Source organism: Aspergillus nomiae, assembly GCF_001204775.2.
Source record: "Aspergillus nomiae NRRL 13137 chromosome Unknown contig00070, whole genome shotgun sequence".
Lineage (NCBI taxonomy): Eukaryota > Fungi > Ascomycota > Eurotiomycetes > Eurotiales > Aspergillaceae > Aspergillus > Aspergillus nomiae.
In genome coordinates, this window is record NW_015378125.1 from 1 (window position 1) to 14,036 (window position 14,036).

At 44.8% G+C, this 14,036-nt stretch overlaps 4 protein-coding genes across 4 annotated transcripts; 2 read left to right on the forward strand and 2 right to left on the reverse strand.

The window, feature by feature from the left end:
* Window positions 1-855: 855 nt before the first annotated feature.
* On the reverse strand, window positions 856-2,040 carry ANOM_004606 (uncharacterized protein; the record flags this gene model as incomplete). The annotated part of the gene is made up of 3 exons (XM_015549863.1): window positions 856-976; window positions 1,045-1,496; window positions 1,585-2,040. The coding sequence occupies 3 exons, from the start codon at window positions 2,038-2,040 to the stop codon at window positions 856-858; spliced, it is 1,029 nt and encodes a 342-aa protein (XP_015408697.1).
* Window positions 2,041-2,453: 413 nt separating this feature from the next.
* Window positions 2,454-4,435, reverse strand: ANOM_004607 (carotenoid oxygenase family protein; the record flags this gene model as incomplete). Its single annotated transcript, XM_015549864.1, has 3 exons — window positions 2,454-3,626; window positions 3,705-4,356; window positions 4,407-4,435. 3 exons carry the CDS (start codon window positions 4,433-4,435, stop codon window positions 2,454-2,456), a joined length of 1,854 nt encoding a protein of 617 aa, XP_015408696.1.
* Window positions 4,436-6,197: 1,762 nt separating this feature from the next.
* Window positions 6,198-7,389, forward strand: ANOM_004608 (phytoene/squalene synthase family protein; the record flags this gene model as incomplete). The annotated part of the gene is made up of 2 exons (XM_015549865.1): window positions 6,198-6,514; window positions 6,570-7,389. The coding sequence occupies 2 exons, from the start codon at window positions 6,198-6,200 to the stop codon at window positions 7,387-7,389; spliced, it is 1,137 nt and encodes a 378-aa protein (XP_015408709.1).
* Window positions 7,390-9,894: 2,505 nt separating this feature from the next.
* Window positions 9,895-13,121, forward strand: ANOM_004609 (uncharacterized protein; the record flags this gene model as incomplete). Its single annotated transcript, XM_015549866.1, has 5 exons — window positions 9,895-10,501; window positions 11,285-11,406; window positions 11,462-11,995; window positions 12,051-13,003; window positions 13,052-13,121. The coding sequence occupies 5 exons, from the start codon at window positions 9,895-9,897 to the stop codon at window positions 13,119-13,121; spliced, it is 2,286 nt and encodes a 761-aa protein (XP_015408708.1).
* Between the last annotated feature and the right edge of the window lie 915 nt (window positions 13,122-14,036).

Consider the following 14,036-nt stretch of genomic DNA (forward strand, 5'->3'; position numbering starts at 1 on the left):
CCCTGTGGTCGTATGTGCTAGTTTTATATGGGAAGAGGTTTATATTACTCGCTGAATATCTTAAAAGCAATATACCAGTCTGTCGATAATCAGATATCCAACTAATAGTTATTGCTTTGAACCGGAGATTTGTAAGGTAGTTCATCTAGAGCTTGGGGCGACACAAGGCATTTTACCAAAAGACCAAGATTACCCGTGAGTTACTACTCGTGGGCCCTACAAATTACGAAGTCTTTTGGTAAGGAGATAATATATATTTGCAGTCCTCACAACTCGAAATACTTGCTTGAATTTGTTTTATGACAAAACGACAATACTTTGATGCTGACACTCTATCTACATGGACATGTTTCCCGTTATTAAACGGCAATGGTTGGAAGAGACACTGACATGTCGGAGGCTGAATATCTATATTAAGGCAGCTTTTATAACATATGCCACAAGTCGATAGAATATCATAAACACCATTATTATTGTAATTAAAGATCTTACCTACTAGTTTTGATTGAGATCAAATATTTCGCATTAAGAAAGCAACACGAAAGTGGGGACGTCGTGAGACTCCTTGAGCACGAAGATGAAGTTGGATATATGGAAAACGACACACTTAGGCGCGGCATGCTAAATCTGAAGGTCAGAAGCGGTAAAGATCCTTCTTGAGAAGGGAGCGTCTATGGAATCCCAGCCCAAGAGAAATTCCTAACATTGATATTCCAAGTTGGCCCCCGTCAATTTGTTTCGAAAATTGGTCCTGCTTCTAGCTGATCCACACACATTCGTACGCGTGAAGAAGCCATCGCAACCTCAAATCTTCTACTTGAACCAGTGATTCTACACTAAGCCACGATGATATTCCTAGATGGCGAAAATATCTTGTCCCACGCCTTGAATCCACGTCGGGAGGAGTCTCTGTATATCGTCCCACAGAGAATTACGCAGGGAGACTGCAGAATATGTAGCCGTCGCGGTGGCTGGTCTGTGTGAGTGTTATTACGGCGCCGTGAATAAGGGTTCAAGGATGACCGGTTAATACGAGAACGATACCTTCTGAACTTGTTATCGGAGTAGAAAGCGCCATGAGTCTCTTTGCTCATACAGCCCAATGCAAGTATGTATTGGGACGCTCCTTTGTCCGGTGTTCGACAGACCAATTTCTCTAGAAATGCGGCGAGTGCATGGAAATTGAAGAGGCGAAACAATCCGCTGCGACAGAAGCCAGGGGATGCTGATGCGATAAGGAGTTTCTCCGGATCGATTTGTGAGGATAGCCGTTGTGTCCATAGGACAAGAAGTAGTTTGCTGATATGGTAACGTTCATAGCATGCATATGCCGCGGGATCATTCAGCTGCGTTTGTAAATCTTGAAATGAAGTTTGTCGTGGGGCTGCCCAAGCATGTGCTTCTGAAGATATAAATAGAAGACGTGACTGTTGAGAACACTTCAGAAGTAGTGGAATTAGAAGAAGAGATATCAAACAGGTGCTCAGAAAGTTAACCTATTCGTCAGGGTTATTTAGTATTAGTTCTGCTTATTTGTCTCCTGACATACACACTAAATAGATAAATAAATTGCTCTACACGTACCTGTAGGGTCTCTTCGAGCTCAGTTTCTGGGCATAGGTTGAAGTCAGTGGAATACATGCCCGCATTCAAAATCGCCACATCGAGTTGGGAGTACTGTTGCAATTTTGTCCTGAATGTATAGATTGATGTATAACTGGTCATATCCATTTCTAGAAAGTCGACGGTGGCGCCGGAGCTAGGATTCATGCTAGCAATCTCCCGCGATGCTGCCTCTCCCTTTTCACGGTTCCTTGCCGTCAAAATCAAGTGGCAGTTTACACGAGATAGCGCTTTCGCACAATGAAACCCGCAACCGCTAGTTGCGCCTGTAATAAGCACAGTCTTGTTTGCAAAGCTTGAGATATTCGTATCTTCGATCGGCATGCATCTCGAAGTTAAAAGACGGCCCAAAACAGGGAATGGGCCGTCGCTGTCTAGACTTAGAGAATATGGGTTGAACAGGCTGAAGACGAGCATATGGAGAGCAGATACAGCCATGGTCAGTGTTTGTCGCGTCACAAGATGGGGTTTCGCAATGTCACGGTCATAAGTAATATGTAGGGATATTTATTCGTTGATTTAAAACTACGTGACTGAATACCTCTCCCTTCATCAGCAATAAAGTTGGAGCCAGAATATGCAAGGGGTTAGATCTGATGTGATCCCCATGATACGGTTTGAACAAAATCCAAATTACATCTTACCAAATCGAGGTTCCGAATCATGTAAAATATTACCAAATTTACCAATAAATAGAGGGCTCCACTATATTTCATTCGGTTTTAATTTTTATATACAAGAGAGTGCATGTAAAAACGCTTAGGTTTCGGTAAGAAATTTCTATTGTCTGGCAAAACGATTTAGCCCGCCGCACAAATTGTAGCTCTATTCTATATCTGTTGTCTCGGAACGCCCCGGTACTTTTGGACTGGATGCTGACTTTGAATTTCTTCCTCGGAAAACCAGTTGCCATGAATGCCATATGGCACCCTTTGGGGAAGAATAATTCGTGCTACGACGCTATTCATATCTTTGGCATTGAGAATCCAAAGCTCGCTCTTCGCAGTATCCAAAGCTTCACCTGCATCACTAAGTTGTGACTCATCAAATACAAAGGTCAGTAGCCACCCGTCATCCTCTTGTTCTGCATTATGACGAGGAACGAAAGAGCATTCCTGGGCATACCATCCAGTCGGCATTTGGTATATGCGGATTGGATCGTCAGAGTCTTTGTCCTTTTGTGCGAGAATTTCCTTAACAGAGCGGTTATCAACACAACCTGTGACTTGCTCGGGTGGTTCCTTTAAGCCTTTTGCAATCAGAGCTTTTGCATCAATCTTCACAAGGCAATCAATCTTTAATGCTTTGCCAAGGGCGATGCCAAAGGATCCCTCTACTGTCGAGCAGCCGTACACCCATCTGGTAGCTGACATTGAGGAGTGTCGCGGCACATGCGGGAATTCATATCCAATGGCAGAGAGAGCCCACTGCTGCGATATCACATTCCAAGGGGAGCTTAGATCGAACTGATAAAAGTACAACCGACACTCAGGGTTTATCTCATGGTTAACGCTTCCCGGTGGGATCTCAATGTCACCCGTATTGAATATCATTGAAGGACCAGTCATTCGGCAACACAGCATGTTTATAGCAACCGGTGGAGACTCGCTACGGCCGGGAAGATGCACGTCCCATGAATTAACGGTATGGAATATGCAACATGGCTCCGTATGAAACCAACGGATAGCCTCTGGGTTGTAGCGAGGAAAGACGCCGAATCTTGTTTCTTTATCCGGGCAGTATGTGACTAGCGACTCCTCTCGGAGGAGGTTCGTAGGACTAAACAATATTGGGAGGTCAATGATGATAGTATATTGGTGCGAAACACCGAAATCATGCATCAGCTTGGGACGTGATATTCCTTTTACAGGGATGTTGAACATTGGACTGCTTCGCTTCCCTAATGGCCTGTTCCTCCGTGGGATAACCGAGTAGGTTACATATGGTGGTACATATATCGAATGGAATAAAATCAGTTCATCACTTTGTGGATCGACATGGGGCTATGACTCTATGGTTAGTTGAACCGGATATGTTATCCTGAAGGGCATGAAGAGACGTTAACAGGCTGTGTGACTTACATGTCCTGTTGTGAATTCCTGGAAAAACTTGAAGAACAAATGATCCCCAAACCCAGCTGTAACAGTATCATTTGGAATTTCACCCTCAGCGTTAATGCCATTAAACCATCCTACCGTCTCGAGTTCCGGCAACGACACTCGAAGAGGTGGTCCAATTTCACATGTGGCAAGTGCACGGCCATCATGATAGATAACACCAGTGTTCGCAACACTGATTCGTTTGATGACATTGGGAAACCCTCCGAAATAAGATCTCATGGCAACTTTGAGAAAATTCCATGCCTTTGTTATGACCTCCGTCAGAGTCGTTTGCGGATCCAAAAATAAGGCGATGCTGGGATTCATTGGCTCCTCCAAACTTAGGCCAGATGCATTGGCAAAGTACACATCAGTCAGGGCATATTGGTTGACGAACTCTGGCTGTATGATGTCTTTTCCGTCCCTGTCTGAGCAAGGTCGGAAATAAACGCCGTTCAACATACCATCCCCATCAAACCAATGTGCCTTCCTTGTTAAGTCGTGGGTGACTACAGGGTTTCCGCCGTTTCGAACGTACTGCCCTCCGCGAAGCTCATCGGGAATTTCTCCCATAAATCTACATGGCTGCAAAGGTGCGGTGTGCGATACGGGGGCAAAGTTGCCACTCAGATATCTACTGCAAGTCAGTTATTCCATATTTGAAGCTGTAATATAGTGACTCACCTATGCTGGCTTCTTTTCTTTTGTTCCATCATGGTGCAACTGAGATTCTGGATTGTCAAAAGGTTGTCATGTAAATCGGAAATAAGTACCGATGTGCCTAACATGAAATGAAGGGATTCATATGAATCGGTCCGGTGATATCATATATGTACGAAGTGGTCTCGAATCATGGCATTTGTAATGCGCGGTATGTTGGCAATACTGCTCCAAAACAGCGCCTGGTAATTAAAATATCCGGACCTCCACCAGGTATGATAATTCGTAATTCTGTATACCGCCAAGGAAGTATACTTTCGTGTCACAAGATATGACCAGTCTATGCGGATGACCATGTAGGCGCGTCCCTAAGGTGCGCCCAGTCACATATCCATATTTCAACGCTGGCTTTGGTGCGGACTTTTGCTCCTATGATGCAGCTGCAGTAGTCAGTCAGTAGATGGAAGTAAGGAAGCTATACCATGTATCCAGCGTATCCTAAGACTAAATCAGCGTTACTAGATACTTCTATCTACAGGATGCTATTGGTCACAATAACTCATATGGTAAACGGTCACTCAATAGACCGGTTGTACTGAGTGTGAAGCTGAGAATTTCACGGCTGACTCTTTCTAAAACGTTGTTCTCTAATGCCTCATAATTTGGGATCTACCATAGTTGTACTGCGTGCGCTTAGTACTGCTGCATACCCCTTGCTTAGATTTAGGTATGCAGTGGAGCTCTGCCGGCATATTCGGCAAGAAAGTTTAGTCTCAGAACGGGGTTGGCAATCCATTTTTACCCAATGTAATATTTATTGGGCTTCCTGAATTCCATGATTATCCTTATGACCCGCATTAATTAACATATTTTCTCATTGTTTACAGATATCTCAAGCAAATTGATCAAGCAACGACCTCAGATAACATATTGGATTTAACGATGGGCACTCAGTACCTTCTCTTGTAAGTAGGACATGCCATGCTGCAAGTGGAGGTGACTAAAAGGCGCTGTACCATTCTAGTCACGCCCAATATACTGTCCCCATAGCTATCATTCTATCGATTTTGTACTATCCCTTTTTTACCCGCCAGGATATTTACAAAATCACCTTTATAACAATAGTATGTCTTGTCTCACCTTCAAGCCACGGTTATGTGGTGGAGACCAGTGCCTCACAAGTGTATAAACAGGTTGCCGTTTTATATACACTACCATGGGATTCATATCTAATTCGCACTGGCATCTGGAGCTACCCACCCAGCACAGTACTAGGATACACGGTTTTTAGTATTCCAATCGAAGAAATATTCTTCTTTATTATTCAGACTTACTTGACGAGCTTGGTATACTGCATTTGTACGAAACCTCTTCTGTGGCCAATTTATCTAAGATCTGGCTCTTCTAAACAACAAGCAAGAGATTTTGGCACTACATCCCTAGTTGCAGTATGGGCTGCTGGGGCGACATGCATACTACTAAGCGGCCATACAACTTACCTAGGATTAATCATTACATGGGCGTTCCCAGTACTGATATTACAATGGTAGGTTGAGTTGCACCCTCCCTTGATATGGAGATGCTGACATTGCAGGGTAATCTCACACGGAGTCATTCTGGCTATTCCATATGGCGGTATTCTATGTGCCATTTGGATACCAACTATCTATCTTTGGATAGCGGATTCTAATGCCATTAGAACTGGTACGTGGGTCATAAATCATAAAACTAAAGTGAATTTACAGGTCTGGTCAGGCCTTGAACTGGAGTAAGCGAGCAATTCTTAAACTAATTCCCCGACCTGACGGACATTAAATGCTAAAATGCATACTTTACTATAGAGAGGTCGTGTTCTTCGCTATAACGAATGCATTGGTAGTATTCGGACTTGTCACATGTGATGTTGCCCTTGCTATCGATCAGTATGACTATCTCACCTCGGGGACATCTTCTACAAAAGGCACGTCCCTAAAATCAGCCTTCACCACTGTTACAGTAAGAAGAGTGGAATTCAATAACCAAATACTTGATGCGCTCTGTGAAGCAACCAACTGTTTACACTTGAAAAGCCCGAGCATGTATCTGGGGAGTGCTCTTTTTGAAGGCCAACTTCGAATTGATTTGATTTTCCTGTGAGTGGTCCATACTCAAGTCTAAAGGCTTGTATAATGACCTTTCTATATATAGATACTCATTTTGCCGCTTGATTGACGATCTGGTCGACGAAGCTCAAAACAAGGATCAAGCTTTCTTGTGGATCGAACGGTGCTCAGCGTTGTTAGATGCGAGGTTCCTTTCCCAGGACGTCGAAAAATCAATTTCCCTGAAGGGTCTGTGTTCTGAAGTTGATCAAAGGCTCGTTGCAGCCATTAAACAAATTCCTGCGCCACGTCTGTCCAAACAGCCTCTCCTTGATCTGCTGAGAGGGTTGAAGACAGACTTGGAATTTAATCACAAACAAGGAATATTTCCTATCCAGACAGAAGCTGACCTCGATATGTACGCTTCTCTGGTTGCTGGCACCGTGGGAGAGCTGACATTAAGCTTGATATACCACCATCACTTCCAAAACAAGCCTATTCATCCACCAGACCATTTACAACAGATAACGGCTGCTGGTAGAGAGATGGGCAGGGCGCTACAATATGTCAACATTGCCCGGGACATCCACCGAGACGCTGTTATTGGCAGAGTATATATACCCACAGCATGGCTTCAAAAGGCAGGTGTATCTCCTTTAGACGTGATTGATTATCCTTCGCACCCGAAAGTATATACGATGCAAGCAATGCTCTTGGATAAGGCCGAGTATTGCTATCAGAACTCTCGTGCTGCAATTGATAAACTGCCTCTCGAGATCCAAGGGCCTGTGAATGCCACAATTGAGAGTTATATGGAAATCAGTCGCAGTCTTAGAAAGAAGAAAGGCAATCTTCAATCCGCAAGAAAATTTCGCTTACCGCTATGGCGGCGGTTGCTCGTTGCATGGAAAGCAATGAACCTTTAGAAAGGCCGTGGACATCGTCTAACCCACGAAAGCTGGACATATGACCAAGCGGCATGATTGTTGAATTACCCTAGCTGCGTTGCCAGTACACTTAGTATGATTACTTGGGGGGCGTATATCTTACGATCACGTTTGACAACGCATATAATCATGTATCCATAATAGCTCAACATTCTCCGATGATGTCCCTTCTAGCTACGCAACATTGATTTGTCAATACCAGCCTATTCCCCAGCTCCTAAAGCCAATACAACCCGTACGCGAGCGGGCACTATACGTGGGGAGGTCTCTACTAACTTCAGGATAAATAGTGGCATGGAGTACCTTGGTTGCACTTGTATAGTATGCACAATATCGGCCTCAATTAGCTGGCTGTAGTGCCCAATGCATGATTCCTGTTAGTCATAAGCAATGCCTTTCAAGAGTACCAAAATTCCCATTTCTAAGTCCTCCCCTAGGGCATTGAATTAGCACGTCGCAGTGCTGGAATGCCCCTCGTCGTCAAACATATTGGGGCTAGGAAAAACATCTGATAACATGCAGAACACCCCTTACGCTGTAACTTGAGTGCGCAGATAGGGCACACCAAAAGCACCCGACACTATTTGATCTGGGTTAAACCCTCCCGTAGCTATGGAGACCTCACATATGATATACCTGCCAGTTAAAGACGATGAATCAGGCTAACCCATTATCTGCAGCGTGATCCGTCATCTTTGGAAGACAAGTATACCGCTTTGCATATTTAATCTACTATTGCTGAACCCCCTACGTTCTGCATACCCTTGGCGATAGGTTACACGTTCGTTGTCAGTATGGTGTTAAGGTTATTATTTCGAGTAAGATGCGTATTCTTGCAATACACGGGATAGCTTGCAGCGTAGTTTTCCTAATGTAAGGAGCCAGTTCGAAAGACGGCGGTGTAGTATTCTGAACATTATCTGAAGAGGGAATGATTTTCTGCAAGCTGCTTAGGGAATAATTTCTATTTTTTAATATACACATGGAGAACTGGTTGGACTTAACTAACCACAGAATCACCAGTCATAGATTCATGCATCTTGCAGTAGGCAGTCAATTTGTGGTTGTTTGAGCAGCAGATGCAGCATTTTTTTTTGACATGAACAAACTCTGGTTTTTAGAATGTATTTTGGCTTTTTGTGTCAAGCAAGGGACTAGCCCTTGTGCATGAGGGAGACTGTCCCGGCTACAGTGAGGAATGCGAGATTAAAAATGAAGCACGAACCAACATATAATGAGCCAGACTGGGGATACAGCGACGCCTTGTCACCATGCTAGCACCATCGTTTACATCTTAACACAGCATTTCTTATACCTTGTGACGTATTGCCACTACTGGTTTCGTGAACTATGGGTTCCAAAACGGCAGAATCGATACCAATGCATTTGACCGACCCGGTAATATACGAAGAACCTTCGGAAGAAAGCCGTCCCGATAATGGTAGACCCAGCTCGTACAATCTACTTGCTGTATGCGTTGGCCTGTGCCTGGCTGTTTTCTTAGTTGCTTTGGTGAGAAGGTTCATGGAGCTGGCATGCACGCCTAGTACGCTGACTTGGACCGTATATTTTTCTTTAGGACAATTCAATCATAGCTACCGCAATTCCGAGTATTACCGATGATTTCAAAACTCTGGATTCCGTAGGATGGTATGCGTCAGCTTACCTCCTGACCACATGCTCGTTTCAGCTTGTATTTGGCAGGCTTTACACGCTATTTTCGATCAAGGGAACATTTTTACTGGCCATCAGCCTCTTTGAGATTGGTTCAGCTGTGTGTGGGGGGGCTTCCAGCTCAACAATGCTAATTACTGGCCGCGCTGTGGCAGGGGTAGGATCAGCAGGAGTATTTTCAGGGGCCTTAGTGGTGTTATCCCAGAGCGTTAAACCAGAAAGGCTCCCCATCTGTCAGGATCTTTTATACCTCAATAGGGGAAGAGAAATGCCAGCTAACATGTCCCAGATAATGGTGTTTTGATGTCAATGTATGGATTCGCGTCTGTGATAGGCCCGCTGCTGGGAGGCGCCTTCACGACCTATGTGAGCTGGAGATGGTGGTATGTCTTTGCGTCATGATGGCCATCTTCAGCTTCTGCTAATACATCGATCAGCTTCTATATAAATCTTCCAATTGGTGGGGTATCTATGCTAACCACTATATTTGCTCTTCGGTTACCTACTTTGGTGAGTAGAACAACCACTCTCAAGGAAAGACTTGGTCAGTTCGATTTAATCGGAACCGCTCTACTTCTGCCTTCTGTGGTATGCATCCTTGTCGCTCTTCAATTAGGTGGAGTACATTATGCCTGGTCGAATGGCCGCGTCATTGCATTAATAATAGTGTTTGCCCTGCTAGGGATCGCTTTCGTGTTTGTCCAGACTTGGAAAGGCGAAAATGCTACCATACCGCCGAGGCTTTTACGACAGCGAAGTATAGCCTTTGGTTGTTTATTTTCCTTTTTACTTGGCGGGTCCTTCTTTACCATGATATATCTCATTCCGATTTGGTTCCAGGCCATCAAATCAGCATCACCTACGCAGTCTGGGGTTATGTCCATCGCCCTACTCCTATCAATGGTGGTCTTCCTGATGATTTGTGGGGTTGTCATTACTTTCTGCGGCAGATATACCCAGTTTTTCTATGTATCTTGCATTCTATCCAGCGTTGGCGCTGGCCTGCTCTCTACACTTACTACGACATCGGGTCCTCCCGAATGGATAGGATATCAAGTTGTCTACGGCCTGGGTATTGGCGCAGGTTTTCAGCTCCCTATTATTGCGGCCCAGGTGGTCTTGCCTCTCGCTGATGTGCCTATCGGTACTTCTCTGATGGTATTTTTCCTCTCTCTGGGAGGCGCGATGTTTACCTCAGTAAGCCAAAATGTCTTTATCAACGAGCTCGTTCAAGGTGTCGAACAGGTAACTCATCACGTTCCAACGTCATCCATCGTGAAAAGTGGCGCTACAGAGCTACTCTCCACCATTCCTCCAGATATCGCTGAGCTTGTACGACCAGTGTACAATACAGCCCTCACAAGAGCATGGTACGTTGCTACAGCACTCTCAGCATTATCCATTCTAGGAGCTTTGGGTATGGAATGGCGGACTGTGAAACGAGAACAACTGATTGGCACTATGTGAGATCGTATCTGATAATACGATCATTGGCTACTTGAACAATAGCGGTAGCTAAATTGAGATGCAAGATTGATACATAATCATAATCCTCACCTAATAGCCACCTGACCTGTAGTAGCTCCGTCATGGTGAGAAAGCGAAATATTGAAAAACAATCAATGTGACAGGTCACGCACGACCCCTATCTCAATATGGGGTTCGTCCGCTTATGCTCACAGAGTTTACCATACTGAGACGAGAACTTATACTCGGAAATGATCACCCTATATACGGTGTGGCTTCGGTAGCATCAACCTCCATATTGGTCAACCAACGATGCTGAGCATACTTCTTTGCCAATCAATCCAGTTGGACCACAGAGAGGAACCATTTATGCAGGATCGTATCAAGACAACAGTACAACCCCTTGCATATCAATAAAAAGTGGAGATCATCCAAGAGAATTCGTCAGTCCTGCCGCTTTTACCTAGTCTGCATACCTTGCACGTGTGAAACCTTTGGTAACGAAAACCTGAAAATCTGGCACATATATATTCCATGTGCTTTCAAACAACGTAGGCAACTACTACTCAACAAACAGCAAGGTTGCCTTGGAACCTGAACTTTGCTAAGTCTCAAATTCGTCCCAGCCCTGTGATTTCCTAATGTCCACTCCAAGGGCAATCGTAGTTGGTATGCGCTTGCACACAATTTCCGAGACTAAATCTTTACGTGACTGACTTACGCAATCACACAGGTTCTGGCGCTGGAGGAGTGGCTGTGGCTGCTCGCTTAGCCAAGAATGGTGTCCGTGTAACTGTTTTAGAAAAGAACAGTTATACAGGCGGTCGGTGTTCCATTGTTGAAGATGAAGATTATGTGAGCCTGGGCTGCTGTTTGGAAGATGACTTATGTTTGGCTAACAGCCACATAGAGATTTGATCAAGGACCATCGCTTCTTCTTATGCCGGAGTTCTTTGCTGAGATCTTTCAAGATCTAGAAACCACAATGGAAAGAGAAGGAGTCCAGCTTTTAAGATGTGACCCCAACTACCGAATATGGTTTCCAGACCGTCAAAGCATAGATATATCCTCCAACATGAATCAAATGAACCAGGAAATACAAAGGTTTGAGGGTAAGCAAGGCTTCAGTGCCTTCTTAAACTTTTTAAATGAGGCTGGTGAGCATTATAACCTATCCTGTACTCATGTCCTAGGCCGAAATTTCACTAGCCTCTGTAGTATGCTTCGGCCCGGATTACTCTTCTCGCTTTGGCGGCTGCATCCTTTTGAGAGCATGTATAGCCGTATAAGCCGGTACTTCCGCTCAGAGAAGCTCAGACAAGCCTTCACATTTGCAAGCATGTATGTTGGAATGAGCCCATTTGACGCTCCTGGGACATTCTCCCTGCTGCAGTACACGGAGCTTGCACATGGAATCTGGTATCCAGTTGGTGGTCTACATGCAGTAAGTACTTCGTGGCACTCAGTAATTCTGCTTGTTGACCCAGGTCACACTTTAGGTCCTAGACGCCCTGGTAAAAATTGGAAAACGACTTGGGGTGGAGTACAGACTCAATTGCCCTGTGACATCCGTCAAACTCTCAGATGATGGTCATATGGCAACAGGCGTGTGCCTTGCGTCGGGTGAGACTCTGGACGCAGACCTGGTTATTGTAAATGCAGACCTTACATATGCCTACAATAACCTTCTGCCAGGAAGCACATATGGTACTAGTCTGCAAAAACGGGATACCTCCTGCAGCTGCATTTCATTCTTCTGGTCATTCAGCACTACCATCCCTGAGCTCCAATCCCACAATGTGTTCCTCGCTCAGGAGTACCGAGAAAGCTTTGATAGAATTTTCAAGGAAAATAAAGTCCCTCTAGAGCCCTCCTTTTATGTCCATGTCCCAAGTCGTCTCGACAAGACGGCTGCCCCAGAAGGCAAAGATGCAGTCGTGGTTCTCGTACCGGTTGGACATCTTCCACAGGGCACAAATAATGAGGAAACAGATGAACGCAATATGAGAATGGTAGACTACTTGGAAAAGACAGTCTCAAAACTGAGAGAACAAGTCCTTGACATTATAGAGGAGAGGACCGGTGCTTCCAATCTACGGAAGAAGCTTCTTAGCGAGAAGGTGGACACGCCGTTGAGCTGGGAAAGCAAGTACAACCTCGATCGTGGCTCTATCCTAGGACTTTCGCATTCATTCTTCAATGTCCTCAGCTTCCGGCCCAAAACACGCCATAGTTCAATTGAGCGGCTGTTCTTCGTCGGCGCAAGCACACATCCCGGCACGGGGGTTCCAATATGTCTAGCCAGCAGCAAGATCGTGGCTGAACAGGCCCTACGTTCGATAGATGCTAAACGGAAGAGGGATGTTGAAAAGCGTCCAGTTCACGTCCTCCTTTTCGGATTTACCTTGGCTATATCTGTTACTCTCGCTCTGGCACCCGTTTCGGACTACTGGTATGGCCTCGTGGGAACCATAAGGGTGAACTAACTCATTGTTTATAGTCAGTTTGTTGCAGATAGCGTACAGCTACATTTCAAAAGCGCGGAATATGTACTCACTCCTGCTGATTAAGTTAAAGTGTTTAGATAGGCCAAGGGCATTGTTATCAGTATGTTCCTTGTACCATGAAACTGCCTCTGAGAATAGTTCCCACCAGAACGACTATCATAGATATAGCCTTCATTGGCAATGACGTTTCTAGCTCAGATCCCAAATCTCGTGAGGAACCATAATTTCTGATAGCACGTCGCCTGTCCTAGGTACAGTACCGCCATATTAGGGGGAAGCACAACTAAGGCCCGACTTGTAGATGGCTTCTTGCTATATCCCCCGATCTTTGCTCGATGCAGTCATTCAGACTCTGTCCTATTGTTCCATTCATTATGTGATGCCTCGGATTTCAAAGGGCAAATTTGCTGTATAGACAAAGTTACTTAATGTATCTAAGTCATCCATTTCGTCCTCCAGGTCCTCCATTTGGGGTTGAGAGGCGGGATGATAACGCGGACCTAACAAGGAGAATGGTGGTCACTGCGATTGCTATACCTTGTTCACGGCCCATCAATTACATGGTTAGTTCTTGGGACAACATACGTTCTGTTCCTCCTTTGTGCTCGGGGTCTTAGTTGACTTGCGGGATTTTCCCCTTAATTTCCACTCATCTAATTGCAGGATATCTCACTCGCCATATATTAAGCACACCGGAGGTTTGCTCTTCCGCTTCGCATCTGAAATGATGTGGTAGTCTGTGATTCATAAAGCGATATTGCTGTTGGTATGTAATCCGGCACGTAGTTACTCCGTAGATGTGCGTCTATAGCATCAGCTCATCGTCCGGGGTACTTTGACAGCAGTCTAATTGTTTGCCTTCTGCAGGGATGCAACCTTTTTTTTTTCAAATTAGAATTTATCTACGGCGCTAAAAAGCTCTGTTCCTTGTTGGAGAGGAATTCTTTTGTGTAGATGTACGATACTCTTTTATTTCAT